The 21,646-nt window shown below is 34.0% G+C and overlaps 1 protein-coding gene across 1 annotated transcript; it reads right to left on the bottom strand.

Moving 5' to 3' along the window:
- Positions 1 to 18,549: 18,549 nt before the first annotated feature.
- On the bottom strand, positions 18,550 to 18,981 carry LOC111893519 (uncharacterized mitochondrial protein AtMg00810-like). Its single transcript, XM_023889600.1, has one exon. The coding sequence runs from the start codon at positions 18,979 to 18,981 to the stop codon at positions 18,550 to 18,552; it is 432 nt and encodes a 143-aa protein (XP_023745368.1).
- Between the last annotated feature and the right edge of the window lie 2,665 nt (positions 18,982 to 21,646).

A 21,646-nucleotide genomic window follows, 5' to 3' on the forward strand; every position in this document is an offset into this window, starting at 1 on the left:
TTATACCTCTAGAGACTCAAAATCACAGGAAAGAGGGATTGCTTAGCTCGTAACCCAAGAGAAACAACTTATCCTACTCAAAAGGGCCGAAAGACCCAAAAATCAACATACCAAGAGATACAAGCTATGAGTTATCAAGCTACGAGCTTTTTACCTCAGAAAGTTGCCAAAGATGAGTGTGCTCCTGGATCTAGTTCGCCTTCCACAAGTTTGCTAGCTCCAAGCTCTCTAACAATCTTCAAAAACACAAGAAAAGCACTCAAAACTCAAAGAAGAGGCTCTCAATCAAGTTAGGGTTTTCTAGAGGATAAGGTGGCTGATAAGGGGATTTAAGTTGTTTAAATAGGGTGTAAAACTCCGAAAATAGGGTTTCCTCCAGGCAGTCCTACTTGTCGAGTCTATGCATGGAATCGCGTAGTAAACCATTTAAAACCTACGTCATGTCTGGCATTTACTCAACGAGTTAGGGCTATAGACTCGTCGACTAGCTCAAAATAAAAGCTTTAATCAAATTAATTAGCGTACCAGGAATGGGGTGTTACAAGTCCCTACCAAACACAATCGAATTTTTGAGTAATAATGATACTAGAACTTGTACATGGAGATTTAAGATGGCCTGTCACACCTCCCACACCCTCTGGGAACAGATATTTCATGCTCCTTGTTGACGACCATTCCATAGCTATGTGGGTTTACATAATGAAGACAAAAGATGAACCCTTCCAAGTTTTCAAGAATTTCAGAGCAGCAATGGAGAATGAATTAGGAGGAAGAATGAAGGTGTTTCGTATAGATCGTGGTGGTGAGTTCCTTTCCAATCAGTTCACCATGTATTGTAGAAAAACCAGGATCGAGAGACATTACAAAGCTCCATACTCCCATAATAGAACGGTGTTATGGAGAGGAGAAACATGACAATCTTGGAGATGGTAAGATGAAACCTGAAAATGTTGTAGGTACCACACATGTTGTAGGGAGAAGTTATAGGTCATGATGTGTATATCTTGAATAGAATAAACTCAAAATCTCTCAAGGAGACTGTACCATACGAGTTGTGGACTGGAAGAAAGCCAAACATAGGATACCTTAGGGTGTTTGGATGTGTCACCCCATGAAGACAACATAAAGCCACTTAAATAAGTTAGATGATAGAATTAAAAGGGTGGTACACCTTGGAATTTAGAAAGAACGGAGGCATACATATTTTGAATCCAGATTTAGGGTCGATTTATGTAAGTAGAGATATAAATTTGAAAAAGCAAGTATGGTTATAGGAGGAGGCTATCAAAGTCAAGTCAACACCTGGTATGAGTTTTACGATGGAGAGTTATAACCTAAATAAAATTGAAGATATTTAAGATGGATCAGTACCAGATACCCTTGAAGAAGTCGATTATGGGATGCCATAAAACAATGATGCATGTATATAAAGTGGGTCAGTGTCCATTACCTCTTAGATGAACTCACAGATGAGTCTATAGGCCAGTCTAATTATAGACTCATTGCAAGTTATTCATGTTATGAATTTATCACCGCCACACCCATCGTTACCTGCAACTCCAACTTCTTTTGTCAGTTTGCCAAGCAAAACATCGAGTTCTACAAGTAGCGGTGCACCCAAATGGTAACGATTTCTAATGAGCTATACAAACATACTGATCAACTGATATTGATTCATGATAATGAAGAACCAACCCTGTATATAGAAGCAAGCAAAAAAATAAAGTGGATCGAAGCCATGAGAACAGAGCTCAATTCAATTGAGAAAACCAAGACATGGAATATGGTTAGACATCCAAAAGGACGAAAAGCCATTGGATTGATGTGGGTCTTCAAGGTGAAAAGAGACCTAACTGGAAGAATACTAAAGCATAAAGCATGATTGGTGGAACGAGGTTACGTCTAGAAACATGGAATTGACTATGAAGATTGGTGCTATGAATTTACCAAGCTTGAAACGGTGTGTGTCCTTGTAGCAACCCATGGATGGCTGGTACATCACTTAAATGAAAAATTAGCTTTTCTAACTAGAAATTTGGAGGAAGGACTTTATGTGTTAGAGCCTAAAGGTTTTGATAAACGATACCAAAAACACAAAGTTTATAAGTTCACAAAAGCATTTTACGGGGTTAAGCAAGCACCTAGAGCTTGGAATGCTTGTTTAGAAATGTACTTAAAAAGTTTTGAGTTCAAAAGATGCTCTCAAAACTACTCTGTATATATACAAGAAACAAAGTTGGAAAAGTTTTGATTGTGGTTGTGTATGTAGATGACCTACTGGTGATAGGAAATTGCAAAGAAAAATTAGTCACTTTCAAGACACTGATGAACAAAAGGTTTGAGATGAGTGACTTAGGTTTACCATCTTACTCCCTTGGGATAGAAGTGATTCAATTTGAAGGTGGGATAAATTTAAAGCTAGAGGCGTTTGCTAGACAAATTCTTGAAAGAATAAAGACGATAGACTGTAACTCCACTAAATGTCCAATTGATCAGAAGTTGCAGCTGAAGAAGGATGAAGAGGGGGAATTAGTCAATCCAACTGAGTAAAGAAGTATTGTGGTAAACTTGATGTATTTAACACATACTCGTCCCCACTTATCATTTGTAGCTGAAGTACTTAGTAGGTTCATGGAAAAACCAACTGAAAAGGACCTCCAAGTGGTGAAATGTATTCTGAGGTACATAACGGGCACTTTGGATTATGGTCTAGTCTACTCAAAAGGAGAGAAAGAAATCAAGATTGTTGGTTATTCTGGCAATGATTTGGCGATGGATGTAAACGATAGGAAAAGTACAAGTGGCATGGATTTCTACATCAATGAGAATATAGTTACATGGGGTTCTCAAAAACAGCGAAATGTAGCTTTATCTTCATGTGAAGTAGAGTTTATAGCAAACAGCATGGCAATATGCCAAGTTATATGGTTATGATACCTTATTACTAAGATAACCATACAAATTAAAGATAACACCTGCAAATTTGCATATTGATAACAAGTTTGCCTTAGACCTATTTCACGAGAGGAGCAAGCATATTGACACATGATTCCATTTCATTAGAGAATATGTGGAAAAGGAAGAAGTGAAGGTCACTAATGTATGCAGCAGGGAACAAAAGGCAGATATACAAACAAAAGTCACTGGAAAAGTGAAACATAAAGAGATGTGTGAGCTGATAAGAGTTAAACAAGTGACGAACTCTAGATTAAAGGGAGATTGTTTGCCTATCTAGATGTTAATATGTTTATTTACTGCACTTTTTTATCTACAACTTTACTTAGTCTAGAGTGTTTGAATAATTCCAAGTCACCTTGGTTAGTTGTCTTTGCTTTCATGCTTACAGGATTAAAGGTAGTTTCCTTTATGTTAGGCATTTCTCTTTCTAGCTTAAATAGAAGGAAAATTCTACGGTGGCATGCATTCCATTTTCAGTTTATCATGAATGAAGGTGCAGATTTTGCCTAATCATGAATGCTTCTTTTGTGTATCCTGTTAATTACCAATAGTTAAAGTTTTTTCTCCTCTGTCAAATTGCAACACAATTAAGAAACTATCCAACATAAACTATATATCCATATGATGAAACAAGTGAATCAAACAAAACTAGTACGTTATACATATGGAAAATGACATAAAATCCTTATGTTTTCAAAAAATGTCAGTTTTACCCTTGGAAGTATTTTAGGTCCAGTAAAGTCGAATGATTTGTTTAATTTTTTCATCTATACTCTTTTATTCGGTTTCTAGGTCACCTACCGGTTACTTGATGTTAGTAGAACCCATTAAGTTTTAAAAATGTACAGATTACCCTTTAGTTTTCAAAAATGTTCAGATTAACCATTATTTTGATTATTATTATTATTTACATTATTATTATTATTATTATTATTATTATTATTATATACTTAAACATTTTTAAACATATACAATTATTTTATTAATGCATTTTTAAATACGATTTAAATATATAAAAATATTTTTATAGATTTGAAAACATATTTATTTGTATTTAGTATTTAAAAGTACATTTACTTCTATTTTGTATTTAGATACATTTGAAAGCCAATGTATGCCTTTAAAAATGTATTTATATATTAAACATGTATTTATTTGTATTTAGTAGGTATAAATACATATATATTTTGTATAAAAACATATTGTGTACATATAAATACAAAAAATATCTAATTATAAGATTTATATTATATAAAAGAGATAATTATATATATTTATACATATTGATATATATATATATATATATATATATATATATATATATATATATATATAAATGTGTTTTTATCTTAAAATTATATGTGTATGATATGTATTTATACATATTTATGTGGTAAACTACATATAAACAAAATATTTTAATCATTCTTTAGGTACATCAACCAAAACACAAAAAGTAAATAAACAAATAAATGAATTGGTCTTTCCTAACTATGAATAAATATGTATTTATTACATATTGGTATGTATACGATAGTTTTTATACAAAATAAATACATATTCGGGTCTATTAAATGCAAATAAATACAAATAAATATATTTATTAAATACAAATAAAAACATATTTATACATTTAAAAATATTGGCTATTATATTTAATAGATAGAAATATGTATTTATTTTGTATAAATACTATCATACACATATAATTATAAAATAAATAAAAATTTATAGTTAGTAAGCAAAAATCATTTTTTTTGTGTTTTGGTTGATGGATCACCCAAAGCATAAAAAAATAATTTCGTCTATATGTATTTTACCATATAAATATGTATATATACATATATTATGCATATAAATATGAAATACATATATATTTATAGTTAGTAATATGTACGGATACATATAATTAAATCTTTTATACATTCTGAACCTTATAAATATGTATTTTTATACAAATAAACACATTTTTAGTATATAATTATGTTTTTAAAGGAATACATAAGATTTCAAATGTATATACATACTAAATACAAATACATATTTTTTAAAAATTTTATTTATATCTATAAAAATATTATTATACATTTAAAAATATACATATAAATTTTTTAATAGATTTAAACACGTAGTAGTAGTAGTAATAATAATAATAATAATAATAATAATAATAATAATAATAATAATAATAGTTTAACTACTAGTAAATCCAAACATTTTTTAAACTTAAGGGCTTTATTCACATCAGGTCGCCAGTAGGTGACTGATCGGTGACCTGGAAACCGGCTAAAAGGCTATAGATGAACAAATTAAACAAAACATTTGACTTTACTAGGTAGACCAAAAATACTTTCAAGGGTAAAACCGATATTTTTTTGAAAATTTAAATCCAACTTCCATCATAGAGAAGCAAATGTAATGCTTTCATAAAAAAAATCTCGTAGAATCGAGATGGACTCCCCTAAAAAAAAAACCGGCGCGCGAGTAGATGAGGTGCTCTACCAACGAAGAGTGCATAACATCATGGATAAGTTCACACTAACCCGTCAATTTAGGATCCAATTTGAAATTTTCCTTGAGAGGTATCGGGAAGGAATTGGAATGGATTAATGGCAACTGAAATCTTTTTTAATTATTTATTAAAAAATATGCTTCTAAGTTGTCACAAGAAAATGATTCAGTTCCAGAGCTAAAGATCGCAGTAAATCAACAAAGCCCAAAGTGATTTCTCTTTCCCCATAAAGTTTACCTACTACGGTATCGTAATGAATATAATCTCGACGCGATTTGTTGTCGATTTTTGCATGGCCTCGGAAATTTAAAGTACGTGCAAATTCTCCCAATTTGTGTCCTACCATAATACTTTATCCGAGAGTTATCAGTATTTATCAAATTTGTTCCTATCTGGCGGAACACTATTGGATCAGACGACAAATGCATTGTTGAGTAAAAGATGGCGCACATAGATCCTTTGATTACGGAGCGGCGAAAATCTGGTTCTTCCAACTCTTTTTCAAATTCGATAAATGTTGGTTGATCATATATTTCATTAGAGTTCTATGATTTGCATCTATGTAACCCCGATTATATGGCCAACCATATATATAATTTTTTATTTTTTCATAAAAAAGTCTACTAGGACCCATTTTATCTTCGGTGTTGTCAGTCCAAAAGTAGATTAATAAAAAAACTCATGGAACTCATCAATTCATCTAGTATTTAAATATATAATTCATTTATCAATTAACTAAATTGAAATATTGGACCTTTTGAGGCAATTATAGATCCTGGGAGGCGATTCTGATTGGTCAATAAAAATCGATTTCAATGCCATTTTTTTTAGTTTTTGTATCGACACATCTTTCGGGAGTTCCAGAAGTTTTCTCAACTCAATCATAGATGATGGAATAATTAAAGATTTGACCTTTTCGGTTACGACCTCTCTCTTTCACGGAGAAAACGACGGTTCAAGTCCCTCTAGGGTATACCAAGACCATAGGAATGTACCGCTTGTGCTCGAAACGGTGCTTTTCTTGCGTCTTATCGATAAACCAGCATTTATATAGAGATGTAGGATGATTTTTTGGGGGATTAAGAAGCCCCTTTAACATCTATTCACTGAAATCTTATACATATCGAATTTACGTTATGTGAGTCTGCTTAGCTCAGAGGTTAGAGCATCACATTTGTAATGCGATGGCCATCGGTTTGATTCCGATAGTCGACTTTTCTCCATAAGGAGTGATCCCATTTTTTTTTTCATTGCGTCTATTACCGGTTCTTCCTCCTGAGTTGAGACCAACGATAGACAATAACTCCCCCCCCCCCCCCCCCCCCCCCGCGAACACAGCTTACAATTTTCATCATACTATGCTCTCCCTTATTTATATGTTATCCACCTTTTTCAAAAAAAATGAAGGTAACAAAGCTAATCCAACAAACCCATAATACTGAGTAGGGCTAGTGTTTTTACAAGAAATCTCTAGCCAACCTTCCTACAAGAGATCCTTTTTTAACATCAAACATATTTTTTTTAGTAATTATGATTATCTATGATAAAAAATAAAATTCTAAAAATCCTTAAAATGGAAAACGCTTAAGAAAAGATCGCTTGGATTTAAGAAAAGTTCGCTTGGATCAAGACTTCAATTACTCTGTTTAATCTAGAATCGAACCTGAGAGCCCTCAGAACCCAGACACAACGACGTAATTATTAGGGGGGGTGCTCTACCCATCGCGATTACCTTGACACCAATGAAGAGTTCGACCCAATGCTTTATTTCTGTCCTAGTTGATCCTGATTCGATTGGCCATATCATTGATACAAATGATATCCAAATACCAAATACGCCTTCTAGATAAACTTCGCGAAATGGAAGAAACCCTTCGAACGGTAAGGGAAAAAACTTGTTCTTCTTCCGTAAAGAATTCTTCTAATAATTCTAAGCCGAATCTTTTCAAAAAATCATATATACTCTTCAATATATATGGCGCAACCCAATTCTTATTTATTTTTTGAATCGAAATAACTAAAAATCACCCAAATACTAATAAAATCCCTCTTGACAGTGATATATGTGGTAACTGATGTTGTATATGTAAATCCTAGATGTGAAAATATGTGGAATTTTTCTTTTTTGTCTAACGCACTTCCTTTTTTGTTTGTCAGACCTCAACAGAAAACTGAAGAGTAATGGCAGCAAATTATTAATTGTGTCATAAAGGCCCTTATGCACACGTCCCAATCGCCATCCGACGCATTGCCGATAATAAGTAGCAGTAAAAAATTTGTATCCATTTCGTTCGAGAAAGGGATTCTAACCAATTGTAACAGATCCTTTTGAATTCGACCAGGTCGTCATGAGTTGGACTCCAGCCATAACATAATTGACAAATCCAAGAGGTAGGATCCCCCTTTTTACGTCCCCATGCCCCCTGTGTGGCGACATGGGGGCGAAAAAAAAAAAGAGAGATAGAGTAAATATTCGCCCATGAACACTTTATTTTCTTGGATTGCTAAATTTCAGTAAGATAAATTTTTTTGGGTTGGATTACTAAACTTTAGTTTATTGTACTTGCATACCTTTGTTAATTTCATCCTTTTTTTTCTAAATTTATAAAAATTCTAAAAGAAACCCCAAAGTGGCTCTATTTCATTATATTCAATCCTGTTAGACATAAAAAAGTAACTATCATCCATATTGGGTAAAAATGCAAACATATAGCTACAGACAAATCACAGCCAAAAAAATATAATAAAATAAATATATAAAGCAACGGGAGAATTCATCATGAAAGTGGCACCGCTAAGTTACGAAGGTGTGGCTGGAGCGCATATTGTGTTTTCTGGGTTGTGCTTTTTGGCAGCTATCTGGCATTAGGTGTAAGGATAATGTCATTGTAGCGAAATGAACTTTTTTGATTTGTTCGACTTAACTAATTATTTTTATTTTTTTTTATTTTTTTGGGGGCATTAGGTTATCTAACTTTTACTAGACATGTCAATTAGGTCATTATTGTTAGTTTTTTAACCATTCATCAATTAACTAGTTATCTAAATTACACGAATGGTCCCTATGGTTTAAATTTCTTTCGTAATTGGTTGTTATCAGCCATGTTTTAAATCTCATAACTAAAACTACCAGAATTTTGGAACTTTAGGGACCAAAATATAACATTGTCATCGTCTTTCCTAAATTCTTTCGCATCCCAACTTACCCGACGCTCTTTCAAAATCGATGAAATATGTTGAAAATGATAAATTCAAAATCGATCAAATATGTTGAATATGATAAATTCATTGTTATTCATAATTTGTTGGTGTTAAGTTATTTTTGATAAACATGAACATCTCAAAGAAACCGATTACTGCAAATATGACAACCAAAACCTCACCCTTTTCACGTCGTCTCTTTATTTCGTTGCCGTATGCTCCACCTTCTTCGCCTCCCATGTCACGCGAAACGAAGGCTATAGAGCCAGCATTCTCTGCGGCATCTTCAACTTCTTCGTCGGGGCCTAAATTAACGTCAGAGCTCAAAATATCTCCATGCTCATCATTGGCCGATGTCTTCTTGGTATCAAAATCAAATTTGGTAACCAAGTAAGTATATCATTCCAATTTATGCTTCCAATTTTAATGTCATCAGTCGCCGGAAAGTCTGCAATCCTAATTTCTTGATCATGTAGGCGGTTCCTCTTTACTTATCGGAAATGACACCGGCGAAAATCAGAAGGGAGGTGAACCAATTGTTTCAATTGACAACTTGTTTAGGCGTATCCATCCATACATACATCCCTATGTTATACAAAGAGGGTATCATGTATGTATAACCAGACATGCATGGTGTGACTCATTAATAATTAATTCATGAGATTATTATGTATCAAGTTCTGTAAAGAGTTTTTTTATTCCATGTAATAAAATGGAGGCAAATTCTAATATATTGTTAAAAGAATTGATTTAATTATAATCGTAATTTTTTTGGACAGCAAGAAAGATTTCATTCTAAGGAAAAAGCTAGAGAGAAGTTAGGATTACAAAACATTAAGACATTCAACCTTTAGATATAAACTCCAATTATCCCACACTACTAGAAAACAACCCTTTAATGACACACACTAATATTTGATAAACTATAATATGTATAGTTTATGATTCATATACACTACGAACATTTTGATAAACTATAATAGGTATAGTTTATGTTTCATATATACTACGAACAATTTGATAAACTAAAATAGGTATAGTTTTGTTTCATATACACTACAAACAATTATGATAAACTATAATAGGTATAGTTTATGTTTCATCTACATTATGATTTACGAACTCAATATAAGGTTTCGTTTTTATTAAACGGGGTATAAACACAAAGTATCGGGTTTATACTAACGGGGTACAACTACAAAGTATCGGGTTTTAATAAACGGGGTACAAATGCAAATTACTGGGTTTACACTAAAGGGGTACAACTACAAAGTATCGGGTTTTATTAAACGGGGTACAAATGCAAAGTACCAGGTTTACACTAAAGGGGTACAACTACAAAGTATCGTGTCTTATTAAACGGGGTACAAATGCAAATTACCAGGTTTACACTAAAGGGGTACAACTACAAAGTACGGGGTGTTACTAAATGGGGGTACAAATGCAAAGTACCGGGTTATATTAAAAGTTTTATTATAAACTAAAACTATACTACACCATTATATAGTAGAACAATAATTACACAGTTTTCAAGTACAACATTCACACAAATCAGTCTTAGGGTAGCTAAGACTACATTTCATCTAGAATTGTTAGTTATCGGCTATAATTGCTAAGTATATATGTTATAGTTGTATAAAATTTAGTCTCGATCAACTTAGAATTGATGGTTCCGCCTTAGATCCTGTTCGTTGTTTTGTTGTGGGCCTAGGGCAGACCCTTTATATTCGACGGTTTATTTAATTTTAATTTTATATAACTTATATACACTGGGAGGTTATTGAAAGAATCTATGGGTCTTTCTAGGGTACACTATTGTATAACATAAAAACTTACACTTCCAATTTTATAAAGAAAATATTGGATTTTCTGGAATCATAATCTGTCACTTTTACAAGGAAAACGACATATTTCTCAAATAAATCTTTTATGAACTCACCAACTTAGTTGTTGACACTTTTTCAAAACTACTTGTATTCTCAGGAAAACATTAGTCAGATACACGCATAGGCCTCGAGAAGACGGAGCATAATAGCTTCTAGTCTATGTTTTTCCTATTTACCTTTGGGGTCAATTACATCTGTAACCCGAATACAATGTAAATGTTATATTATTAATTCTATGGTTGTTATTGGTTTGATTACTATTATTCAATTGTTGTGATACTGAAGATGACATCCTCTACCGTCGAACATTTCTGCCATCTCGAATTAGGGGTGTGACATGAAACGATTCAGACCTTGTTCCCTCTTCATTCCATCGCTTATCTTCAAAATCAAATGGTGATGTGCTTATAGGTCAAGAGTGACCATATTGCCCTGCGTAGTGTGTAGAAGGATCAAAAAAGGAAGCAAAGGTTAACATCGGTATCTCAAACAATCGTTTCTCATCAGATTTCCCTACCACAATTGAACGCCAAAAAGGAAGCGGCTCAATGTTTTCTTCTTGATTGAGATTTCTAAGAAGAGGGAGCGAGGTCTGATTTATTTTAGTATCTCAAATAACTTCAACTCTTTTCAAAGATTTCTTTCCATTATTTTATGATTTTTTATTTCTTCGATCTGATTTTGATTTTAGATTGAGATTTCTAAATACTAGTCACCATCAGCCCATCATCGAAACCACACTGAAACTCGATTTCCAATTGAGATTCGTATTGTCGTTTCTTAAGTGAAATTTGTCACTGGTTCCATTTTCAAGTAATCATGGGAAGAATTAGTGATAAAGTTAGCAAGAACTCAAATCCCATGACCCAGGTAAAAGAACTTATTTTCATCACATTCAACAAATTACAGGTAAACTGATAGATCCATGATGAGTTTTTCTGTGTTTTGGATTTGAAACTTCAGAAGTTGAGGAGGTATTGCATTTTTGTCTCTTAAACATGAAGATGTAGAGAACATTGGTTATAACCTTATGCATTTTCTTCAAGATTTGATAAGAATGGTGAATACACATGTGATGCCCATCACTTTTGTCCACTTATTTTATCTTGTTTTTTCAATAAATTATAGATTTTTTTTATCTTGAATTGATTAAGGTTTCAAATTTTTGGAGTGGAGTGGAAAAAGATGGAGAATCCAGTTCTACGGATGTCAATGGGAGTAAGTAATAACCAAAAAGGTGTGTGAATCAAAACAACTGAACCTACGGCCCTAGATTCTAATATTTTAATATGTATGATGTAATCCTTAGCTTTTATGTGATTATTTTAGTGATGGAACATATATGCTAATCCACTCTATTTTTTTTTTTTTTTTTTTTTTTGCATAATATAGTATATATAATGGGACAAAAATTACAATGATGGAACATGTGTACTTATCTACTCAAGCCTTAGTTGATCGTTAGCCATCTCTCATGTTTTATTTCATCAAATTTTGTTTGATTTTCACGTTTAGGTTTTGTTGATCTTATAAGAATCAGTATCTAAAAATTTAGTATTCATTGTAAAATAGTATTTGTTTCAAGTCTTAGCTTATCGTTTAACCCTCTGACAAGAGTTATTTCATGAAGTGCCTCTAATAGGCATTTTGTTCATGTATTTTCTTTATAATGTTTCCATTTAGTATGTTTTACGTTTGTGTCAACATTTGTCAGATCTTCATGATTGCTATGTTTGAATGAGCCTATAACACTCTTTATTGGATAGAAGGGTTGTATACATGTGGTTCACCAAGGCGAAAATCAAGGAGCATTTTGGTCAAGAACGTTTCTAGAATCTTCTAAAGACTAATGTGCATCTGGAAATTGTTTATGCCATTCCTGATTGGTGCTGGAATTTTTAGATGGTCGGGATTAATGGTACGATTTTCTTGAGATCTTTTGGTCCCTGTGACAGTTGCTAGAATTACAAGATGACAATTTGAAGAGATTTTAAATAGGATGGGCATTATGGGCATTTGTATGGTAACATTTCCAAAAATTATACTCCTCCGTCCTAAAATTATAGTCCGTCTTTATTTTTGGTTTGTTCCAAAATAATAGTCCATTTCTAAAATTAAATAATATTTTTAACAAAATACCCCCTCATTATTACTTAACTAACTAAGTATTTTAATGGAACATTAAATATAATGTAAGGACAAAACTGTCTTTTTATTATATAAAGTTAATGGTAATTAATGCTACATTAAATGTAGAAAAAAAAAGCCCTTCCTAAGCATTTTCGTGCAATATTATTTATTCTCAAAGTGTTGATTGTGCGGGAAAATTTGTCATATTCATGTCATAATATTTTCTCAAGTTTTGTGTATAATAATATCAATTTTATATTCCTTTTAGATCAACTGCGTACATTGTACTAGAAGAACCACTCGTATGGGTGCCAAAGATAAATTTCATAATTTTTTCATGGTAGAGTGCCAAGTTATCACTACATATCATCCTTCTTGTATGATTTCTATCTTTGCATTATCTTTATTAAAAAGTAATGTAGCAATAAAGAGCCGGTAAAAGTAGGAAAAAACTACAACACCATAAATCAAAAGCCACAAACTCAACAATCTCTTGGAGCTCAAAAAGACACATAATGAACTAGAGGAAGACATATCTTCTAAACTTAGAGAGTCAGAGAGAAACTACAATGAAACATGTAGCTCATTGAAATGGAAAGATCAAGGACAAAAGAACTGTATACAGGATCGGTTGAGTCTCTTGTTTTAATTGCTGCATTTGTGTTAGGTAAATGGGTCTAAATACATGTCTTAAGTGGAGGTGGTGTATTGTTAGGGGAATTGATAAGATATGATCAAATAGTTAACATATTACATTTATTTAAGCTTTGGAATGATTATTTGACATAATATATATTTTGAAATGGATTGACTTTTTTGTATGATATGCTATTTTATATTATGAGATATTAATTGTCATTTAATTTGAAAATTAGTAAATATGTATAATTATTTTTAAACATTAAAATTATGACATGAAAAAATGTGTGTCGTATTTCTTTATGATAGGGGTTTTAATGATACGCGTTGTGTGTCATAACTGTGTGTCGTAAATGTGCGTGGTAAGGTTACGACAGACAAGTGCGTGTCATCTTCCTTTATGAAAGAGGCTTCCTTCACATGTATTTGCATGTAATCTGTGGCTTTTACGACATGAAATACGTGTCATTAAAGGGTATATTTGTAGTAGTCTCTATCTAACATACAACCTCTCCTAGCTCTAATTTTTAGTCAATAGAAGGCACGAGTCTTAACCTCGCTAATAAGGATAGCGGTGTTCATCATTTTTGCTGTAAATTACAACCCCATTCCTGAAGGTCCAAGTCACCCATGCAAAAGCCAATAAAAGAACAAAACTGGTAGTATGTTCTTTTATGTTATTAACATCAGAGTCAATAGGAAAAACTATCCACCAATTAAGAAGGGTAGACCGTACCGCCAAAGCAGTGGAGCAATCCATGAAAATGTGATCTTCTATTTCTTGTTGAGCATTACACTAGTCAAGGTATACTAAACTAAGGTCAAGTCGAGGTAGACTAAACTAACGCAAGTCGGTCAACAGACAGGCATAACACTAGTTAGTACGTGTTTCGAGATGTTTTAAGGATTTTGGTTGCCGACTGAACTTTACACCCTGACCAATACCAAATGTACTTAGCTTTGGTTATACATTTAAATTATGAGATTATAAAAGAAAGTAAAATCAATAATTTTTTACATCGGTTAACTCGGGCAACTTACGGGTATAACACTAGTTAGTATGTGTTTTGACATGTTTTAAGGATTTTGGTAGTCGATTGAACGTTACACCCTCGATCAATACCATATGTAATTAGCTTTGGTTATACATTAAAATTGATTGTACGGATTTGAGTTTGCAAGAAGGATGGTTTAAGTATTTGATCAAATGTTAAATTATTTTTTGGAGAAACCTAAAAAATTTGTTGGTTATAGTTAATGAACTAACAGATAGTATAAATCTTGGTTGAATTGTGTATGTTGTCAAACCAGAGTTTGTTCAATTTTCATGGTGAGCTGTTGACTCACTTGGGATAGTGATAAAATTGAATGTCGTAGTGGTTTTATCTTATTTGATTATTGAGAGTTGAGATCAGGTGAATTGGATTTTAAATGTTTCATGAATTTGTTTTGTTATTATGTAGACCATTTTAATTTGTGAATAGTGTTGGACCTGGGTTTCTAAGGTTGTCACTACTTACTAACAGCTTACATAAGAGTCTATGATCATGCTTCCATAAATTGTGAACTTTAACAATGGAACAATTACTAAATGATACATAAAAAATCTTACAATGAAAGTCTACTCAAACAGAATCTTACACATACTATACACATACTACATTGTAAAAAAACTAAAATCCCATGAAAGTCTTCAACAACTTCTCCATACCCTTCGAACTTTAAGCTATGACACTTCCTGAGACACATGTTTAGTTAAGGTTATTGCTAGTAATTTCAAAGTTTTCTATCTATAAAAAATCTTCATCCAACAATAGTAAAATGACCATCTCAAAACCATGGTTATATTATTGATTACATACAAACTACTATAAGCATTTAATATCTCAACTAACATTTTTTTGGTAGATAATTTTATGATAAACATGTTATAATCAAACACCATGCTTAAACATGGACTGACATCATATAACTACTGGAATCGACACATAACTTACCCAATCTACAATTAAAAGATGTATTTTGTTTATATTTGTAAGTTGGCTATGTTAATAAGACTTTCTTTGCTAAAATGCATATTTTCATAACATATAATTTAATTCAAGTTGATAAATGACAAAAAAAAACAGCAACTAATTGTTGATAATACAAAATTGAGATGTATGCCGGTTAATCTCACAAAGATATTGTTACAATTACTTTAATTTAAAGATATAAGTTTAAGAAATATATAGAAGCTTCATATTTTTTGGATGAAGTGCATCAAAATTTTTCTATTTGGTTGATACCACATGCGCATAACAAACTATTATCTTGAAAAATTGGTACGAGTAATGTAACGACTTATTGTACCTTGATTTCTCCTAGTGTTATGAAAAGGCCTTACTCATCTTTCCTTCCTGTTAGTGATCTGATGAGTATACCTTGTATGCATATTGTTCCCAATAGCAATCCCAACAACTAACCCACTTCCAATTACACATAATACGACGATCTAATTAATTGTTTCGGTTGGGGAGAGAGATTCAGACACACTACTTGTTCGTGGAAGGCTCGACACCTTTGGATGATCTTGACATTACTTGAATAAAGTTCGTCCACACAATCTGGGATTCCCGATGTAGGAGCGGTTATCAAATGTATGAAATTGTTTTCCTTGTGGTATGCGCCCCTCTAGACAATTGAATGACCCATTGAATGGAAAGGAAGCCAAGTTACACAAACTGTGGAGGAATTTCCCCTGATAAGTTGTTTCGAGATAGATCCAAAGCTTCAAGATTCTTTAGGTGCCACAAAGATGGCAGGACATGTCCAGTAAAATGTTTGTTGGAAAGATTGAGTGATTGAAGCCCTCGAAGATGTTGGAGTGATTGTGGGATTTGTCCTTCAAAATGGTTACAAGAGAGATCAATGGACATATATATGGTTAAAATTTTTCGTACTCTGTTCTGACACCTTTGTGTATTAATGTCACCGAGTATGTAAAATTTGAAAGTACATGTTTGGAGGATATATTTGATTCCATAACAGATGATACACAAAGATTTCCAAAGCTCATGGCATGCCATCTTTGGAAGTAATTTTGGTCTAACTGACCATTGAAACGGTTGTTAGAGAGGTCTATGATCCTAAGCATAGGGAAACATGAGGAAACAGTCGTGGAATCATCAATTGGACCATGTAATTTGTTGGACTGCAAAACCAGAACTTGTAGCTTGAGAAAAGTTCCCAACCAAGAAGGAAAGACATCATGAAAATTGTTATCTCCAAGAGAGAGAAACTCTAAGTTAGTACAATTCCTCAGTTATGTTGGCAGTTGACCGATAAATCTATTTTCGCTCAAATCAAGTTCTTTCAACCGGCTTCTAAGCATAAAAGCATTCATCATTTTGCCTTGGAACTTATTTTGTCTCAGATTCAAAGACATCAACGAATTGCTTAAGATGCCCAAACATGAAGGAAGTGTTCCACTCATGTTGTTAAAGAGAAATGTAATTGTTGAAGAGATTTCAATTCACATATAAATGGTGGTATTTCTCCTGTCAGATTATTATGTAAGGCAATTAGGTAGTTTGTTGAGTCCTAGGAAAATGTCGAGTTCTACCCTACCACTGAAATTGTTTGTAGCTAGGTTAAGATACTCAAGATTTTTGAAGTTGGAAAATGTGTTTGGAATTGGTCCTTGCAATTGGTTTGCTTGAAGATTTAAATATGTTAGTTGGGTGAGGTTGAACAACCAGGATGGTATACCACCGGTAAGATAATTTCTTGGCATTCCTACCTCACTAAGTTTAGCTAAGTTTGATAGAAAGAGTGGGATTTCACCAATTGGGAAAGCTTCCTTTCTCGATTTTTTTAGCATTAAGTTCCAAATGATTGAGTTTCAAAAGACTTACCAATGAAGGAACTGAACCTGTGAAGTGATTTTCACAAAGAGCCAGGTAAGTGAGTTGGGTCATGTTAGAGAGTGAACGAGGTATACACCCTGAGAAAGAGTATCCGGTAAGGGACAGGACACTCAGATGGTTAAGGTGGCTAGGGGATTATGGTACAATCCCAATGAAACCTGTGAAATCTAGTATCACTTCTTCAAGTAAGCTGATGTTATGAAGTATAGGAAAGGAACCAATGAGGTCGGTATTGTTTGCCAAATTAAGAACTTGCAACTTTGGCAGCTCAAATATGGTTGTAGGGATTTCATTCCCAAGAGAACAATCGTTTAGATTGATTTACCTCAAAGAAGAAAAGTTGGCTAAGAAATGAGGTACAGATGAATTAATGTCAACCCCTGAAAGATGGAGTATTTCTAGTCTTGTTAAGTTTTGCAATAGGTTCTTCATGTTAGGACTGTGGAGCTTTAGTGAATTCCATGACAGATCTAAAGAAGACAAGTGCATCAACTGTGATTTCATTTGGGATTTGGCCACTAAACCCATAATAAGACAGATCGAGGATTCTTAATTGCGTTAGACGAGCAATTTAGATGGGATTTGAGATTCACCAAAGTCGTTTCTTGAGAGGTTGAGTCTCTAAAGATGAACAAGGCTGAAGAGGGTGTTGTTGGAGTTGATATGCCTGCAAAGAGATCTCCCACTCAAGTCAAGGCCAATCACATGACCATATTGATCATGGTCATGGCTGCATGCCACTCCCTCCTATGAACAACAATCAAAACTAGTGTTCCAAGAGCGGAACACTATAGAAGCATGAGAAGCACAAGTCACATCAAGTCACATCACCTGCGAAAGAAAACCATAAGAACTTATTTTTTGATTTTTGTTTTATAATTTTATTGTATTTTGATTTCTCCCCCTAAATTTGTGCATAGAAGAGAAAATAAAATGAAAATACAATGCACAAATTTAAACTAAGCTAAAAAAATATTAGTCTTCAAAACAGATCATTCTTAAAAAGCTCACAAGCACATCGAATCGAGCTTTATCGAAGGGTTTGGTAAACAAATCCGCCACATTGTTATTAGTGTGGATCTGTTCTAAACGGATGAGTGAGTGCTCATAACAGTCTCTGAATAAAATGAACTTTGATATTGATGTGCTTGGTTTTGGAATGTTGGACTGGATTTTTAGCAATTTGAATGGTGACATCATTATCACAAAAGATGGGCTTGTCAAGAAAATTCAAACCATAATCCTGTGACTGATGTTGAATCCAAATAACTTGAGAACAACATGCTGATGCAGCAACGTATTCAACTTTAGCTGTTTAAGTGGGCATAGTTTGTTGTTTCTTACATTGCCATGACACCAACCGTCCTCCTAAAAATTGGCACCCTCCCAATGTTGATTTCCTGTCAAGTTCACATCCTCCATAATTGTTGTCAACAAATGCATATAAATCAAAATCAAGATTTTTGGGATACCAAAGACCCTGCTTAGGGCTACCTTTAAGATATCTAAAAATCCTTTTAACAACAATTAAATGAGAATGTTTAATATTAGCCTGATAACGAGCACATTGACACACAACAAACATGATATCAGGTCTACTTGCAGTCAAGTACATTAGAGAACCAATTATCGAGTGGTATTCTATTTTATCAACAGACTCTACATCTGCATCTGGAGACAACAGCGGTCTTTCATCCATTGGGGTCAAGCCAATTTTTGAGTCTTTAAAGGCAGACTCTTCAAGCATGTATTCGACAAATTTTCCTTAATTCTATAAGATTCTAGATGAATCCTGTCGAGGTTGAAGGCCTAAGAACATGGTCATCCCACCCAGCGAATTCATCTAAAATCTCTTCTTCATAACAACCTCGTCTTATTTGCATAGCTTTGTGCTTGTCAACCCAAAAATGATATCGTCAACATAGATCTGAACAATGATTAAGTCTTCACCCACATGCTTGATGAAAAGCGTCTGATTGATCATTCCCTTTGTATACCCGTGCTCAAGCAAATTCTCTGTGGGGGTAGCATACCAAGCTCTAGGAGCCTGATGTAACCGATATAGAGCCTTGTCCAGCTTGTAAACTTGTTTCAAAAACTTTGAATTGAAAAACCTAGGAGGTTGATCAACATAAATTTCTTTTATCACAATGTCGTACAAGAAAGCGGTCTTGACATCCATTTGATAGACTGTAAAGCCCTTGTATGAAGCATATGCAAGGAATATACGAATGGCTTCCAAGTGAGCTACCGGTGCATATATTTCTATGTAGTCAAGACCCTCTATTTATCTGAATCCGTGAACGAACAATCTAGCTTTATTTCGTATAATAACTCCACAATCATCTTGCTTATTCCTAAAAACCCAAAGTGTATCTAGCGACTTCTTGCCTTTTGGTAACTCAACTTGCTTCCAAACACCCAGTTTTTCAAATTGATTAAGTTCTTCATGCATCGCATCTACCTAACTTGGTTTGTTTAAAGCCATAGCGACACTCTTGGGATCGATTTGAGAAATGAAGCAAGAGTAGAGATATGAATTAACATCTCCACTTTGGCTTCTCGTTTTTAGTCCGTCGGCCAGAGGACCAACGATATTTTCGATCGGATGATCGTGTTGTACTCTTGTGGGAATGTCATGGATGAATTCATCGACTGAGACTACAAGGTTGTTGATGTTGAGAAATCGGTCTTCGGCTAAATCACTCAACTCAGATAATCTACGATTGTGAGAGGTACTGGCCACATACTTATTTGAAATAGGTTCAAGGAAGAATCCCTTGTCATGACTTCTCTTTTAGTAGGAGTAAGGGGAGTGGCTTCATCATCAGAACCGATTCTATAACTTGGAGAACTTGAGGAAGTACTTGGAGCAGCTTCATTCACGATGGAAGACATGGAAGACACAAGGGGTGGTAAGTATACAACATCTTACTCTTCATCTTCAAAAACTGTACTTGTACAAGAGTAGGAACCTGAAACATTTTCTAAATACACATTAAAGGATTTAAACAATGATGCATAATCAAATAACCAATCAGGTCAAACTCTCGCATCAGTCTCATTCACTTCCAACCAACGCACATCAGAAGATTCCACAATCTTCTTAGTGGTTTTGTTGTATACTCGGTAAGCGGTGTGAGCGGCATAACCCACAAAATAGCAGTCATCGGCCTTTGAGTTGAACTTGGGGTTGGACTCCAGGTGAAGGAGGGTGCAAGGACATCCAAAGATTTTGAAATGTGCGACCGATGGTTTGTGATTATATAGAATTTCATATGGGGTCCTCATTTGAGATTTGTTGATCAAAACACGGTTCTGGACATAGCAACTAGTGTTGATCGCTTCAGCCCAGAAGAAGACCGGTAACTTGGAATCACAAACCATAGTCCTTGCAATGTCCATCAGAGTACGGTTTCTCAGTTCTGCAACACCGCGTTGTTGTGGTGTCCGAATAGATATGTATTGACGCAATATACCCTTTTCGGCACAAAAGTGATCCAGAAATGCATTCTTGAACTCTGTGCCATTATCAGTTCGAAGCGCATTCACTTTTTCATTTGTCTGATTCTCAATCATCACTATGAATCTATTGATCGGGTCAGCATTCCCACTCTTGTTGGATAAGAAGAAAACCCATTTAAACCGAGAGTAATCATCAATTACAACTAGGAACTAAGAATTTTTGTTGATGCTGAGAAAGTTGACCGAACCAAATAAATCCATATGTAAGAACTAAAGAACCTTGCTGATAGAGTTGACCAACTTTGGATTATGTGTTTTATGGTGATGTTTTCCTTGAGCACAAGCAACACACTTCTCAAAGTTTATGAAGTCCTTGACTGTAAGATCACGCACAATCTCATGTTTAGCAAGACAATTGAGGTTCTTGGCATTAGCATGGCCGAGACGACGATGCTAGAGCATGACATTGTGTTCAGAGACTTTTGAGAAAAGACAAGTGACTTGCTTAGGAATGTCATGATTCATATCAATTCCATAATCATTCCCTTCCCTTTCAGATCTGACTAAAATCCATTCTTCAGGTATAACAATTTCGGGCTTCAGAATGAGACATTCTCTATTCGTAAAATGAGTTGAAATGACTTTATCACAAATCTGAAGTACGCTCAACAGACTGTGTTTCAGCTTGGGAGCATAGTTAACTTTCTGAAAGCTAAGCATACCATTCATCATGGTATCCTTCTGAGTTATCTTTCCACCATCTCACCCCGCAAAGGAAACATAACCCCCATTAAAATTCTAAATGTCTTGCAGTTGGGAGATGTCTTATGTCATGTGTCTGGAACAACCACTATCGAGATATCAAGGTCTAACGATGTTCCTCCGTAGTTGTTCCTGCACGATGTGCGGGATTAATTAGATTTAGGAACCCAGGTCATAGAAACACT

The sequence above is a fragment of the Lactuca sativa genome, chromosome 1 (assembly GCF_002870075.4).
Source record: "Lactuca sativa cultivar Salinas chromosome 1, Lsat_Salinas_v11, whole genome shotgun sequence".
NCBI classification, from domain to species: Eukaryota; Viridiplantae; Streptophyta; class Magnoliopsida; order Asterales; family Asteraceae; genus Lactuca; species Lactuca sativa.